Source organism: Excalfactoria chinensis, chromosome 15 (assembly GCF_039878825.1).
Source record: "Excalfactoria chinensis isolate bCotChi1 chromosome 15, bCotChi1.hap2, whole genome shotgun sequence".
Taxonomy (NCBI): domain Eukaryota; kingdom Metazoa; phylum Chordata; class Aves; order Galliformes; family Phasianidae; genus Excalfactoria; species Excalfactoria chinensis.
The window spans coordinates 6,014,939-6,031,230 of NC_092839.1; the positions used below are offsets into that span (position 1 = coordinate 6,014,939).

General features: G+C 37.5%; 1 protein-coding gene across 2 annotated transcripts in view; it reads left to right on the top strand.

Moving 5' to 3' along the window:
* Positions 1 to 14,960, top strand: part of ARFGEF2 (ARF guanine nucleotide exchange factor 2) — a 31,634-nt gene extending 16,674 nt beyond the window's left edge. Inside the window, exons 19-39 of one of the 2 annotated variants that reach the window (XM_072349962.1) lie at positions 394 to 545; positions 695 to 823; positions 1,038 to 1,196; positions 2,216 to 2,363; positions 3,307 to 3,406; positions 4,413 to 4,453; positions 4,538 to 4,707; positions 5,366 to 5,517; positions 5,641 to 5,813; positions 6,939 to 7,099; positions 7,538 to 7,668; positions 7,757 to 7,886; positions 8,367 to 8,502; positions 9,255 to 9,393; positions 9,492 to 9,546; positions 9,788 to 9,902; positions 10,175 to 10,305; positions 10,729 to 10,897; positions 11,274 to 11,412; positions 11,899 to 12,016; positions 13,501 to 14,960. In XM_072349962.1, the coding sequence (XP_072206063.1) occupies positions 394 to 545; positions 695 to 823; positions 1,038 to 1,196; positions 2,216 to 2,363; positions 3,307 to 3,406; positions 4,413 to 4,453; positions 4,538 to 4,707; positions 5,366 to 5,517; positions 5,641 to 5,813; positions 6,939 to 7,099; positions 7,538 to 7,668; positions 7,757 to 7,886; positions 8,367 to 8,502; positions 9,255 to 9,393; positions 9,492 to 9,546; positions 9,788 to 9,902; positions 10,175 to 10,305; positions 10,729 to 10,897; positions 11,274 to 11,412; positions 11,899 to 12,016; positions 13,501 to 13,677 (2,825 nt within the window). In that variant the 3' untranslated portion in view covers positions 13,678 to 14,960. The remainder of the gene's footprint in view (positions 1 to 393; positions 546 to 694; positions 824 to 1,037; positions 1,197 to 2,215; positions 2,364 to 3,306; positions 3,407 to 4,412; positions 4,454 to 4,537; positions 4,708 to 5,365; positions 5,518 to 5,640; positions 5,814 to 6,938; positions 7,100 to 7,537; positions 7,669 to 7,756; positions 7,887 to 8,366; positions 8,503 to 9,254; positions 9,394 to 9,491; positions 9,547 to 9,787; positions 9,903 to 10,174; positions 10,306 to 10,728; positions 10,898 to 11,273; positions 11,413 to 11,898; positions 12,017 to 13,500) is intronic. The other variant, XM_072349963.1, reaches the window with a different exon arrangement.
* The last annotated feature ends 1,332 nt before the right edge of the window (positions 14,961 to 16,292 follow it).

Consider the following 16,292-nt stretch of genomic DNA (forward strand, 5'->3'; position numbering starts at 1 on the left):
CATCCTTACACTAAGTTAGTAATTTATTTTTAAATTGGTTAAAGGCTTGTTTTGTACAGAAGATATCAGTCTAAAACTGACATCCATTATTATAAGCAGAGTAAATTAATAGACTATGCCTGTCTGACTTGTGCTTGGTATGTAATAAAAGGCAGAATCTAGATATATTGTGTAGAATCAAGTCTTAGATTGGGGTGTGGATTTTGCTGATGGAGTTCCTAGCTTGCAACCAATGACAGCCTCCTGAATTCTAATGGTTCTGGAAGATCAGATTTCATTGTCAGCACTTTCATTTAATGTCTGTCAATATGAAGGTACGAATTCTTCTGTTATGCGGGGGGGAAAAAAACAACAAAGCAAACCAACAATTCATCTGTGTGATGTTCCCATTAGGTGTAGCTAATGAGAAGCAGCGGAGGCTGCTGTACAACTTGGAGATGGAACAAATGGCTAAAACTGCTAAAGCTCTCATGGAGGCAGTAAGCCACGCAAAGGCTCCTTTTACTAGTGCCACTCATCTGGATCATGTCAGGCCCATGTTCAAAGTGAGTGTCTGTGAAATTCTTGTTATGTCTTCGTTGTTAAGAGTTTGAAGCATGGAAAAACGTGGGGGAAATGTATTTAGTCCCTATTGCGTAATGTTTTAGGCTAAAATCTTAATGGATTTGTGAACTTAATTTCTTCCTTTCTTTAGCTTGTTTGGACTCCGTTGTTGGCAGCTTACAGCGTTGGTTTGCAGAACTGTGATGACACAGAGGTTGCATCCCTTTGTTTGGAAGGCATACGCTGTGCAATTCGAATAGCCTGCATCTTTGGAATGCAGGTTTGTGTGAGACTTTTCTCAAGAATTCTGCTTGCCTTTTATTGCTGAGTCCTATTAAGAGCACTTGCTAATTTGCCTGCTGTTCTTCTTGCCCTGGAAAATGCTCTAATATAACTGACAGTTATGCAGTAAAGTAGCATGAGCATACTGGCCAAGTAACCTTCTCTGCCTCTTCAAGGACTTTATTACAATGTCACGTTTCTGTGTCTTGTAGCTTGAACGAGATGCTTATGTTCAGGCCCTTGCTCGGTTTTCCTTGTTGACTGCCAGTTCCAGTATTACAGAAATGAAACAGAAGAACATAGATACCATTAAGACACTTATTACAGTCGCTCACACAGATGGCAACTATCTTGGGAACTCTTGGCACGAGGTAACAACTTGAATAATTTTTGTGCAACTGCATTGTTCTTTGAAAATCTGCAGGACTTTGTTCTTCTGGTTTGCTTACTATTTCTAGTCTTTAATTAACCACATCTAGCTCCTGGGATGTGTTTCAACTCTGCTTGAAATATGGATATAAGTGTATAATTGTGTTTGTAGGTGCTTTTGATAATTAAAACTATGCTTAATTTGCATTTCAATGCAGTTCATGGAACTCTACTCAGAAACTACTGCTTTTTTGTTCATGCAATAAAAAATACTCACAGCTCTTGACTTCTTTGTAGCGTTCAGCAGCCTTTACACCACAACTGCATGAAGAACTAGGTCCACAGTAATTAGTGAGGGAAAGGGGAGAATAATCTATAGGAATCATACTTATTTTCTTAAAGTATATTTTTCAAGAACTCTTTGATCACTTCTAAATCAGTGATGCTGTTAAATTGGAATGTTCCTGCTGCGTTATATTTTCTGGTGCTAGACCTTGACTGTGATAATATGAACCAAAAGGGGCTCTAGCTGATAAGTTGCATGGACCTGGTTTAAAGCACAACCCCCAAATGCTTGTGCTGATCCAAGGGCTGTTGCAGTGTGGGGGAGTCAGAAAGGCCTGCTCATGCTTTATAGCAAGACAGTTTGTGCATTTTTTGCTACCTGCACTGTCATTATTAAATGGCAGCTGCTGTAATGCAGTTATGCAATTCGAGTTTTGAAAGCTAATACTGTGAGATATAGAGAAAGGTCATTTCTGGTAGTTAGAGATCTAAATTAGATTTCTTGGCACTATATTATTTTTTTTTCCTCCAGTGTTGAATGATTTATGGCAGCTGGTGATCTTGAATGAATCACTCAGCACAGTTTGATTTACAGTTGCTTTAGTAATGTTGTTGTTTAAGTTACCTCAGAACTGTTATTGTTGTTGTCATAGTCCTTTTAAAGATTAGATAACCTGCAAGGAATAAATACATAATGGTATCCAGAAGATATGTTTTAAAATATCTTTGGTTTTAGATCCTGAAATGTATTAGCCAGCTGGAGCTAGCACAACTTACAGGAACTGGGGTAAAAACTCGGTATTTATCTGGTGCTGGACGTGAAAAGGAAGGAATCATTAAAGGCTATGCATCTGGAGGGGAAGAGTTCATGGGCCTCGGATTAGGTAAGATTAATAATCTCAAACATCACAGAATGCATATGTAATTGAAGTATGATGGCTACGGGCTCAGAGTGGTAAGATACTAAAATGTCTCTAGTCATTTGCTTCTAGTGGAAGTTATTTAGATTAATGGAGCATAAAAAATCCATCACAACCTCTCAAGATATTTTAGTAATTACCAAATATGTTTGCACTTCAATAATTTTAATTGTGTGTGAAGCTATTTAACAAAATGCCTCCAGATTGATTTTTGGGATGTGATGTTTTCAAAGGTGTTTTGCTATACTTTCAATTTTCTTATCAGTGTTATCAGTTCTTCCTTTTTATTCTCTGCTTACAATTAGAATGTGAACAGTTTCTCTCTACTGTTTTAATGATAATTTTTTTCCAAAGAAATTCCTCATCTCCGCATCTTGGGCTTGCTGTTTGGCTTCCTATTGCTTCTGTAGTATGCGGAACAGAAAGCTGTAAATTAGAAGGGAAAGCAGGCTGTCTTAATCTTTGGAAAACTGAAGGTGATACTTGAGTGGGGAGCTAATGCTGTCCATGATTGGATGCTGGACGGTTGGGCTGGATGATCTTAGAGGTCTTTTCCAACCTTAATGATTCTATAATTCTGTGATGATGTTGAATATAGCAGAACTCTGCCTAACCTTAGCTGCTTGTATCAGATAGAGTTAATGTTTAAAAATGTTTGATCTGTTCCAATCATATTAACAGCATTACACCTTAACTAAATTAACATAATGACCAAAATGCTGTGCCCTCAGTAAAAAGAACACCTCTAACTGCATGTTTAATTTGTCATAATCTGGCACAGATCACACAAGGGCACCAAATGCTCCATATACATTACTGTTGCTTTTCTTTGTTTACTTGTATAAAGCTAGGGTTGCTCTAGACACGTGATGCTAAAGACTGTTTGTTTTTATGGCTTTTATTGCAGGTAATCTTGTTGGAAGTGGTGCTGATAAACGGCATATGGCGAGCATTCAAGAGTCAGTAGGAGAGACCAGCTCCCAGAGTGTAGTGGTAGCAGTAGACAGGTACTTAAAATTTGTTCTGTGGAAAATGTGACTTGAAGCTACTGACCTTGCTTTATTTGCAAACTCTGGCAGGGATTTCTGTTCTTGAAGCCTCTTTCTCACAAGAGAAAGGTGATGTTTAGATGCTGTCTTTGGAGCCACTAAGTATAATGCTTCAGGCATGCAGTGCTCACCAAAAGAAAGGCTAGCATTAAATAGCTAATATGAACTAGTGTAAATAGCTAATGTGAACTAGTGTAGTGGATTTGGAGAATGGGCACTGCGTGTGCATATGCTTCTAATGCTTTTCCTTGGAGTAAACAAGTAATTTAGGTATCTTTGTTTTGTATCCCTCTGTTTCTGTGTGCAAATGATCTGTGCATGTGGACCTTTTCCTCAACCCCATTTTGAGTTAGTCTAAGGTGGGCTGGTATCTGAGAAGAATAAATGCCTTTGCTCTATCAAGTCATGCAGTTTTATTTGGTCACGTGAGCTTCAGTGTTGCAGCATTTAGTTACTCTCTTGCAGCTTTTTATTTGTCAGTCACTGTATTCTTGTTCAAATTATCATCCTTTTCATTTGTCTTTTAAAATATTGTATAAGAGAGATGTTTGTATTAGAAGTAGTGGTGAAAAGGGCAATTTTTATAATTATTGAAGCTGTATGACAGGTCAGTAGAATTGTGTATTCAGGCTTTTAATACTTACTGTAACATGGATACGTATATACCATATCATAAATTTGGGAACAGTTTGTACTTACCAGTGAACTGTATGCCTCATAATCAGCAATCTGAACTTCTCTCAAGACTCTGAACAGCCAAGGGGAGGAAAGGACCATGGTGAACCTGTAGTCTTTCTGGTCTTTCTGCTGTTTGTACTGATAGCCACAATTTAGAGTATTTGAAAGCAAAACGTGTGATTGTAAAGTACCTTCAGGACGTTGCTGACAATTGCTTACAGCTCTAAGATTTGATTGGTCTTGGGAATGTGCAGCTAATACTGCAACGTATTTATTTCTTCTGTAGGATATTTACAGGATCTACTAGGCTGGATGGAAACGCAATAGGTATGTATACCGACCATATGGAGCAATACAGGAATTCTTGCCATGTAACATCCTGAATTTACAGTAGTGTGTTGTCATGTTCAGTTGACTTCGTCCGATGGCTGTGTGCTGTCTCTATGGATGAGCTGGCTTCCCCACACCATCCACGCATGTTCAGCCTGCAGAAGATAGTGGAGATATCCTATTACAACATGAATCGCATTAGGCTGCAGTGGTCAAGGATTTGGCAAGTGATTGGAGATCACTTCAACAAGGTATTTTTTAAAACCAGGTTACATAACATATGTCAGTGTGGAAGGACTTCTTTCATCTGCTTTATCGTTTTATGTTCCTGAATGGTGCAGGTTGTGGCTTTAAAGAAAAAGAAGTCTTCTGGCTTCTCAGCAGGTTATATGTATCCTAACATTTACTTATGCAAACACTTTCTAATGCTAAGTGGGGCATCTATTTCAAAATGTGAAGAGAAAAATGCAAATATTTATGGGAAGGATCTTTTTATAATGAAGGATCACTTCATTGTATGATTATGTATTTATACTTCTTCCTTTGTGCTATTGTATTATCCTCTTGGTCAAATACCAAATTAGCTTTCTTCTACAGTATATGCAGGTGATCCTGAAACAACAAAGTTAGTTTTGTTGGAGCTTGGACCGCATTCCTTTCTAACCTGTGTTTTGTTTTGTTTTTGAGTATCTGTCTGCTTATTATTCTGCACTTTCTGCATGCAAAAATTTATGGGGCTGTTTAGATTTCTCATGGCTGAGACAGACAGCCCTCCTGTTTTCTGAATGTCTGGAAACCAGAGCGTGCTTGAGATTTTTCAGTGGACTGATTTGAAATTAGTATGATGGATATGATACTTATATAAGTAATAAGTTAGCTGGTAAGTGCTTAAAAATATGTTTCTTCTAGGTTGGCTGTAATCCTAATGAAGATGTTGCCATCTTTGCAGTAGACTCATTAAGGCAGCTGTCCATGAAATTTCTTGAGAAGGGAGAGCTGGCCAACTTCCGCTTCCAGAAAGACTTCTTAAGGCCTTTTGAGCATATTATGAAAAAAAACAGGTGTGATGGACTGATGTTAGCTTAATTTAATCCTTTTCAAAGTTGTTTCTTTGTGTGGATTTAATTGTCTTGCATCTGAAAGTGGCTGTTGTAGTGTTTTATTTTCTGTTTTATTTTCTTAAGATCTCCAACTATTCGGGACATGGTAATACGCTGTATTGCTCAGATGGTGAACTCTCAAGCTGGTAATATTCGCTCAGGCTGGAAAAATATCTTTGCAGTTTTTCACCAAGCAGCATCAGACCATGATGGGAATATTGTGGAACTGGCCTTTCAAACTACAGCACATATAGTTAGTAAGTAATACTTCACAGATGCACTTACTTTTAGTTTATCTGCTGCAACTCTAGCATAAAAGGCCGATCCGCATATGAGGTTTGCATTAACGCTAAATGCAAGATCTTCCAATTAAACCATTTAAGCTCTGCAGCTAAGTCTTATCTGTTAAGTCTCCTAATTCCTGTTAATAGGAAAAATGCATATAGATCCCCTGCTGCAGAACTCTTCAAATTGGGAGAAAATTCAGTATTTCTCTATTGCCCATCAGTAAATTGATGCAGATTAAGGAAACTGCATTAACAGATTTTGTGAACTTCCATGCTGTTTCAGTATCATGTGGTAGGGATCATGTTTATGACACTGGTATGTGATTACTTGTGAAGTTTAGTTCATATAGACTGTCTACTCTAGAAGTATATTCAAATAATATACCATGGCTACTTTCACAGAAAGACAACCAATTCAAATATTTCAATACCAGTGGCATCTGTAAGTGTCCTGAACCTGCTGTATTCCCATTAAATAGTGTGGAGGAAAAGAGTTGTGGACAGTGTTAATGCAAATAGCAAGAAACCTTTTGCTAATTTGAATTAAAATAGTTCAGTTGAAAGGTAGCTATGAAGATCAAGTCCAATTTGAACTGCATAGATATTGAGAGTTGTACTCTATTCAAAAGCTGGTACGTACTGGCTTGGGTTTGTGCTTAGTCTGTCCCGTAACCGGAAATCTAACTGCTTCTTCTGTTGCTACGGAATCTGAATAATTTAAAGCTTAGTTAAAATGCATCAAACTCTACTCCTATTATTTTTTTATGGTGTTGTAATAAGATTTAGTGACATATGCTGTGGAAGGAAAGTGAGCCACAGAAGCCGTGAAGGACTCCTAGATTATAAATCAGTAGTTACCCAACCTGAAAACATTTATAGATTCTGATAGTGGTAGATATATATTAGGGATGGGAGGATGGCACAAGGAAGAGTAGAAGGAAAGAAATTACGTTTAATCCATAAAATCTAGTCCTTTCATGTCTGTTGTTTCGGTAGCAATATACCATGTCTGACTCCAGTAGAACAATGTCAGTTCATCTGTGCATTTTTCTGTCAGTAAATTATAAGAAATGTTTTTTTGTTTGTTCTTCACAGCAAATATTTTTCAACAGCACTTTCCTGCAGCAATTGATTCATTCCAAGATGCAGTAAAATGTCTCTCTGAGTTTGCTTGTAATGTTGCATTTCCGGACACCAGCATGGAAGCTATTAGACTTATTCGGTTTTGTGCAAAATATGTTTCAGAAAGACCACAGGTATTTTATTTTTTTTAACCCTTGTGAATTCTTACAGTCTTCTTCCTATCTTAACTGAGGTTCTTCTTGCAACTAAGAACTTTCAGACTCAAATTTCAGTCTCCCAGCAGCAAGAGTTTGTGTTCAGTGTATTCATAACTAGGAACTGTTTTGGTGTTACATAAGTAATGAACTAGGACTAGTTAACATGTTAAAGGTGTCTTTTGGTTTAAAGTTGAAGCTGTTACCATTGAAATACTTATTTTCTTTATATATTTTCCTTTACTTACACAGATTGATATGTCTCAGATTTATACTTGGCAAGAGTTGATTGTTACAGCAGAAACTAAGCTAATTTTTCAAGTCTGTCAGTCTGTCTGTGTACCATTAGTGGTATCTAATCTGTCTAGAAGAATAATGAGGTTTTTTTTAATCTTCTTTTTCCATACCATCTCCAAGGTATTAAGAGAATACACAAGTGATGACATGAATGTTGCTCCTGGGGACAGAGTGTGGGTCAGAGGATGGTTCCCCATTTTATTTGAGCTTTCTTGTATCATAAATCGTTGCAAATTAGATGTTCGAACAAGGTAACAAGGCTTTTCTGGTTTTTGTCTGCGTTCAGTTAGGGAAGAGATCACAGGTACGTGTTTTAACACAATCTTTGTTTGTTTATAGAGGTTTAACAGTGATGTTTGAAATAATGAAGAGTTATGGCCATACCTTTGAAAAGCACTGGTGGCAAGATCTGTTCAGAATAGTGTTTCGGATTTTTGATAATATGAAACTTCCTGAACAACAAACAGAGGTAAAACAAAGAAAAAATCAAAATCCAACAAACTTTAATCTCCTTTTTTCCCCTCAAGAACATGAACAATCCAGGTGGCAGCTTGTGTTATTTGCTGTAAGTGTATTCCGGCTCATGCTGTTACAAACTTCATTTGTAGTGATAATTTGTAGTATTATGTTCTGTTGCATGTATGAGATGACCAATGCTTGGTAGCTTCCACGTAGAAACTTGCCATAATATCCTTTCTGTTCTCTCTGACTGAATATTCTCAAGGAAAGCATTCATGTTTTGTAATACCCCCGTACTGTACAAAACAGTAACGTGACCAACTAAGTACCTTCTGGCAAGTAGCAGGTATTGGGGGTATTCCAGTTTTATCTAAATTCAGTTCTTCTCATAGGCCACCTCCTCTTTGAATGGCCATTCATGAGCCAGATTCTATCAGGCCAGAAGAACCCATGTAGAAATAAATGTGTTTGTTTTTTTTTTCCCTCACAGAAGTCTGAATGGATGACCACTACATGCAACCATGCACTTTATGCCATCTGTGATGTATTTACGCAATTTTATGAAGCTTTGAATGAGATCCTTCTTCCTGACATACTTGCACAGTTACACTGGTGTGTGAAACAAGGTAACTAGTTCACTTGCATTTTTGATGAATGTATTTTTTAAATACTCGTTGCTTAAGGGGAAAACTAGTTGAATTTTTGAAGAGTAACGACTGCCGCCATCAGAATGTGTGATGTAATAAATGTCAGCAGAATCTTAAGTATTCCAGAGTCTCATTCTATGTAATCAGTTAGGCAGCTCTTCTGTTAATGTCTTTATGGTGCTACTGGGACAGAGCAACAGCTTTTAATAATGTGTTGCTAATCTTTTGCCAGCAGCCTTTCTGCATGGATTGAGTATCTTATACGTGCATATCTGTAAATGAATGCACTCTGACCTTTTATTTTTTCCCCACCTTCTGTCTCTCAGTCACCTCTTGTTTCTAGGTATGTCTTCCCAAGTATTTTTTTAGGCTCAGACGCCTAAGCTTGAAATTTTCTGTATTTCTAGCATAGATTATGGGTGAAATCTTTAAGTTTCAAATTTCTGCTTTCCTTCATTTGTTCCACTCTATGCTCTTTTTCTGCTTCCTTCTTGTCCTTCGTCTTCCCTATTTGGATTTCAGTCTCTCAAGGTGTATTTTTAAGCACTGTTTTCTATTCAGTATGGTCCCCAGCTTGATGGTACTGTAATATAGTTCATAGGTAAGCTCTGAGCTGAATTAACATGCCTCTCAAAATGGTGAGAAAAGTGTTTAATGGAGTAGTAATTGAGGGTACTTAATGTTTCACTGATATTGTTAAAGCTAATAAATATGAAACATATCTTCCACAGAAAATGAGCAATTGGCTCGATCAGGTACAAACTGCCTGGAAAATCTGGTAATACTAAATGGACAGAAATTCAGCCCAGAAGTCTGGGGCCAGACATGCAATTGTATGCTAGAAATCTTCAAAACTACCATTCCTCATGTGTAAGTCCATAAGGTATACTTCTCACACTAATGCTCTGTTTCAAAGCAACGATATTTACCATTTTGTTTTGTTTTTTTTTTTTTATCTTGATGCAAAGCTTGCTTACTTGGAGGCCAGCAGGAATGGAGGAAGATTCAGCTGAAAAGCACTTGGTAAGAGTTAATTCAGGGCAACAAGCTAAGCTGAAGAGGTGGTGTTGCTTTAGCTTCTGAAATATTTTGAAGTAATAGATGTGCTTGATGACAAGTACTGGAATTAACATTAGCTTGTATTTGGCATGGCTATCAAGTAACTCCAAAGGAATGATACAGGCATTCCTTGAATCCAGAGTTCTGTTGGCTGGTTGGTACATAGCACTGTGAATTGTAAGGACAGTTCTAAATTCTGTTCTAGGATTTGGACTTAGATCGCCAGTCTTTAAGCAGCGTGGATAAGAATGCTTCAGAAAGAGGACAAAGTCAACTTTCAAATCCAACAGATGAAAGCTGGAAAGGTGGTCCTTATACAAGTAAGGATAATATCCAAGTTTATTAAATTAACTTTTACAGCCACTTTGCTTCTGTAGTCAATTAGAGACAGTTTGAGGGCACTTGACAATTAATTTGAAAAACTTAGCTTGTCTTTCCAACTTGTATTTATTCCTTCTAGATAAATTTTCTATTTATAAGATAATTCACAGCATTACCAAATATGAAAATGGTGAGGTAGTACTTTGCTAATCTGTTGTACATTAATTGTTACAAGTTGCTTCTTGTAACTTCTCTTGCTCTGTTTCATTAGACCAGAAACTGTTTGCTGGCCTCCTTATAAAGTGTGTGGTACAGTTGGAGTTGATACAGACAATTGATAACATAGTATTCTATCCAGCAACAAGCAAGAAGGAAGATGCTGAGCACATGGCTGCAGCTCAGGTACCAGCAGACTCCACAAAATTCTGATTCTAGGGATTAGTATAAGGTGGGCTCTTATTTGTCTACATTAATGAAGCCCTAAGCCAGGACGTTTGGAGCTAGTGCGTTCAGGCAGTGTCTTGGGGATGGTGTAGTTAAATTCAAAGCAGAAATAGCTTACAAAAAAAACCAGTCACTTTATTGTTCTTAGTATTTCTTACAACTGGGATTTACCATAATTTCTCCTGAAAATGTTTTAGTGAGAGGAATTACAGCTTTAGCATTTGACAGAACAGTTCTGCTGTAGTGTGTTGCTCTGGTGTTTCACTTGTACTTGACACTGGGAACCTAGAGTTAATAGTACATGATATATGAAGTATCAGAGTCTTTCTTACAAAAAGAATATATTACTGATACTGTTCTCCCCTTGATTTATTTGTTTAGCGAGATGCATTGGATGCAGACATCCACATTGACACAGAGGACCAAGGAATGTATAAGCACATGTCTTCACACCACCTCTTCAAATTACTAGATTGTTTGCAGGAGTCTCATTCTTTTTCAAAAGCCTTTAATTCAAATTATGAACAAAGAACTGTGTTGTGGAGAGCAGGTGAGGCTTTTGTGTGGTTTGGTTCTACATAAAGGCACTGAGCTTTGTTTCAGGCCTTAAGCATTGAGCTGCAGAAGTATACTATTGTAACAAGTTCTGCAGTTCATCTGACACTGTATTCTTTTACTGTTTTTCTCCTTGCTATTGAGTTATTTCTATTTTCTGTATGTATTTTTCATTGAAGTAAAGCAGCGTAGTTAGTACTGCTGCACTTAACATGCATTTATAAAAATAAGTTGGATGTCAGTCCAAGTCCAGGAGGAAGAAATGCTGTCTGTGAAAGAAATCAGATACCTACTGTAGTTCGTTAATGGACAGATACTTGGCTGTCTCTTGGCCAGTGTCTAAAACTGTGAATGCTTTCTCTGATTTCTAGGGTTCAAGGGTAAATCAAAACCTAATCTCTTAAAACAAGAGACCAGCAGCTTGGCTTGTTGCTTGAGAATACTCTTTCGAATGTATGTGGATGAAAACCGCCGAGACTCCTGGGATGCTATACAAGAACGTCTGCTTAGGTAAGAGAATTAAGTTAGTTCAGGTCTGTTGTGTGCACAGGAAAATATGCACAGTGCATCCTTGGGTGTAAGCGTTCCATTTTTAAGTTGCTGAGCAGGACATGCAAAGCATACCGAGTTGTACAATTGCCTGCTCTTTACTAGAAGCAAATATAGCAATAAAAAAGCAATCCATGTGAAATAAATAAAATGCTTTCTTGCTTGACCCACTTTTATTTACAAAAGTGGTGGTACAGATTACAAAGACACAATGTGATAAGAAATCTTAAGCATAAAAACTATTTCAGTTCAACTATCTGTGACAACTGTAACAGAAAATACAGACAAACTTGTGTAGTTTAAAATTACTGCATGTGATTGAAAAGTTTTCCATGGAAATGCATCGTTTGTGCAAACAGGATATACTGTGAGAGCACTAATAGGGCATGTAGCAGAAACTTAACGTGGATTTTCCTTATGGTTTGTCTGAACTTGGCATCTCTTCAGTGTATGCAGTGAAGCCCTGGCATATTTTATTACCGTGAACTCAGAAAGCCACAGAGAAGCTTGGACCAATCTCCTGCTGCTGCTTCTAACAAAAACACTAAAAATCAGTGATGAAAAGGTAAGAACAGGCTGGATGCCATGTCTGTTTGCATTCAGGTGTTTTCTCTGCTTTTGTTGAATTCATTCTTTGTCATGCATATTACAAGATGCCTAATTTGCTTATTCACATAGTGTGTACTCTCCTTGGAATGTAGCAGTTATGCTTACTTTCTTTTGGCAAGCATTTCACATTGTAAAAATGGGACTGCATCCATGAAGTTCAGTTGTGTGGAGATATTACTGCAGATCTTTCACATAAAGCACTGTGAGTGTGCAGTAAAGGATGTGCTTACGGTGTATTATAGCAGCACAGAATGGTAGAGGTAAATTTCATCTTTTTATAACTGTAATTGTAGTTCCTTGGCAGTGATGGCAAAAAAATAATCTTTGGAATCTTAGCCTTTCTGAGGAAAACCTGAATGCACATGTTCCTAGAATATCTCATGCAGAGACATTTCTAGAGGTTGCTTAAGTTTGTGGGTATTTTTTTGTTGCTTGTTACTTTTAAACTACATCCTTTTTAAAGCTGTTCCTTGTGTTGCAAAATATGCAATTCCACATCACTTATGCTTAGTCTTATATGTTTGATTGCAACTCACTGATGTTTGAAGGAAAGGGTGTTAGTGGTGATTTGGTTTCTCCGCATAGCAGCAATTCAGAGATGTCCACGTGGCTGTGGTGTGTTATGAAAATAGTTTTAGCTATGTAGATAAAATGGCAAGAAACGATTCCTTGGTACCCAATCTCAGTACCTTCATAGTGTAAAGATTTTGCAGTAAAAGTGTCCCCTCAGTTTTCTCTGTAGAATCATACAATGCCTTGTATTGGAATAGACCATGAAGATCATCTAGTTCCAACACCCCTGACAGGGCTGGTTGCCACCATCCACCCTAGTCTTGAGCTCCAGGGATGGGGTACCTATGGCTTCTCTGGCAGCAGTGCCAGGGCTTTGTTACCCTCTGAGTAAAAGAACTTCTTCCAAAATATCTAATCTAATCTCCCCTCTTTCAGTTTAAAACCATTTTCCCCTTGTCCTATCGCTGCGTGCCCATGTAGAAACTCAAAAAGTAACACCCAGCATTATAAGGAAAGGAAAGGAAAGGAAAGGAAAGGAAAGGAAAGGAAAGGAAAGGAAAGGAAAGGAAAGGAAAGGAAAGGAAAGGAAAGGAAAGGAAAGGAAAGGAAAGGAAAGGAAAGGAAAGGAAAGGAAAGGAAAGGAAAGGAAAGGAAAGGAAAGGAAAGGAAAGGAAAGGAAAGGAAAGGAAAGGAAAGGAAAGGAAAGGAAAGGAAGACAAAACAAGCTTTCATGTTCTGTAACTGTAAGCATTCACTAAGGCTGCTGTGAAAAATAGACACTGGGCTTGATGGCTGTTGTTAAATAGGGCCTTTGATTTGGTAAGACCTTGCATTCAAATAAGTTGGTGTAGCCATGTATGTGGAAATACTCAGCACTTTCCTGTAGGAATAGAGAATAATTTTCTTTTTTCATGTCTTTCCTGATAGTTTAAGGCACATGCTTCAACATATTACCCATACTTGTGTGAAATCATGCAATTTGACCTGATTCCTGAGCTTCGAGCTGTGCTACGGAAGTTTTTCCTGCGTATAGGTGTTGTGTTCAAAATCTGCATAACAGAGGAGCAAATACGGACAACTGGGACAAATTTACCTTCATGGTAGCCCTAAATAGAACTGGTTACTTCTGCTTCTACATAAAGCTGTTCCAGAGATGGACTGAAGTGGATGGGGGAAGAAATGGGACGCTGGTATATCAAAAGGACAGCAAGTTACTCTTAACACGATGGGGAGGGAAGGGGAGAAGGAAAGGGGGGAAAAAGTCCTGACCATCCTATGAAATTATCACCAATTTTTATTTAAATTATTGCTTACAGAATTAGTGCTGTGTATGTAAAATCTATTTGTTTCCATGCTCATCATCCTTGTGATCAAGTTTGTCTCTTCTAGTCTTTTATCAGTTGTTCAGTTTTGCAGCCCAACCAAATCTTATAAATCAACTGGATTCCTCAGTGGAAGTTATTCCCCATGGAAGTAATAAATATAAATACAGCTGTATAGCCTTGTGATGATAGCATGTGCTCATAATAAACTATGCTGCAGTGGCTGATGACCATCTCAGATCATTCTGGGTTTTTCTTTGTGCACATGTCTAGACCAGACAGTGCATTATAGGTTTGATGTAACACGTAGGATATTTGGGGAAGGGGTTTTCCTCTTGTTCAGGAGGTCATTTTAGCACAACTTTTTTTAATATCAGTGCTTCATCTTCCAAGACTCCTTGTTTTTATGTAAGGTTTTATATCAGGAGTACACAGTAGTATCCAGCTCCATTGAGCTCTTTAGTCTTGAGTTCAAAGCATTAAAAAAAAAAAATCCAAAAGAAAATTTTTAAACTTCTCATTGACTTCGTGTCCAAATCACGGACACAACATCTACATTAATATGAAAAACAGGGTTCAAAAAAAACCCCACCACCCTCTTTATCCTTGAGCACAATGTATTTAGTGTATTTAGTGGTAACGGTCTGCTTAGGAAGTCTTACTCTTAATATGAAATTTTCTTCTATGTTTTTTTTTTACTGCAGACTTTCAATTTTAGTTTTTTTGTTGTTTGTTTGTTTGTTTGTTTGTTTGCAAATAACTACAATTTGAGAACAAAAGTTGCTACTGCGAAATGTGAATTCCACCACTGCTGTAGCAAAAATGAACTTGAGATCAGTCGTGTGCTGTAACAATTACCAATGTATTTTCGAAACCACATGAATATGTGAAGCAAATGCAGTTTAACACTAAAGCTTTGCTTACCATGGAGATTTTCCTTTCTTCAGCATGCCTAGGTTTTTTGTGACGCCGTTTCCATCACATGATACCAGTTAATAACAGAAGTCCTGCAGGGTGCAGTTACGTCCTTCAGACTAACTTTAATTGCAAGTTTTGAGACTTTTCTTTTCAAAAATAGAAAAGTATGGCAGGATGGGAGAAGTTCCACTTCCTAAGACATGTAAACAGAAGTGTATCTGTATCAGCAAACCTCAGAAATAACAGTATTTAACAGCAGCAACAATAGAATGGTACTGTGTTCAACTTGTTTGCCTTTTGAGTTTCCTAATAGGGCAGTCATGGTTGATGTAGTGTTGGGATATTCTACCCTCAGAGTTACTGGAATGTGTATATATACTGTTTTTTTTCTCATGAGCTGTTTCCAAAGGGCTCATGTGGCATTCTTCAGTAAGTCAGCCTGTTCTATGTAAGCATCATTTGGCAACTGTTTTGCAGTCAGTAGTACTGGTAAGGCTTTCAAGTTTTTATTTTTAACCAAAGAAAAGCCACAGCCAGGCTAAGTTTTAAACACCCTATAGATTAAATCCGTAAGCTAATATTTAATAAGAAATATGTGGCTATATTTTAGCATAAGAAAAAGTCTGAAAAATAAGCGTTGCCAATATTGAACTTGCTGCATTCGAAATGTCACTTTATGTTGCATTTTAGTATATTTGCTTGTTCCCTGGTAATGTCACTTAATTACAATAAAATGAAGTATTTATTTTAATTCTATTTAAATTTGTAATAAATTTGTAAGAATAAGCCATTATTTTTCCTTCCTGTCCTAGATACTTCTTTAATATGTACATATTATTTTCAGGTTTTGAATGTGACACCGCCTCATTGAATGTATGCCTGTGTCTCCTTTCAGAACACCAACTTTAAAGTTGCATGCCTCTTTTGCAGTTTTGAAAGCCTCACATCTCAAGTCTTGGAAGAGATCTCTTAATATCTAGATTTGCATTGTGGGCTTTCTTTACTGTAATGTGCAACATTTGTACTATTTCTGCATATAGAATGAATCAGTCCCTTCTTTCAGCCTTAGTTCCGAGAGGTTCTTTTACTTAAGCTTTTATTGTATTGACACCATTTATAAACTGCTGAAATTAGGCATGTGACGTTAGAAACATTCTAGACTTACTGTAGTGCATGGAAGAGAAGGGGGACTGGAATGCAATGGGATTGTAACAGCCTTAATCCTGTCATGACCTTCTGGAACTGATTGTACATCCTAAAGCAATAAGAGCAGTATGCAGAGCGCATACAAACAGCTGTATATTGTATATTCACATCAGCTGTTGGTTCTCCCTCTTGCAATCAGGAAGATCACAGCCCATCTGAAATGGAGCATAAAACGCCTGCAGGCATTGCTGGTTCAGGCTCTGCAGACATAAGACCTGACCTGCCTGGGGTAGTTGTGTGCTTCAGTGGAAGGATGATGAATGAAACAGGGTT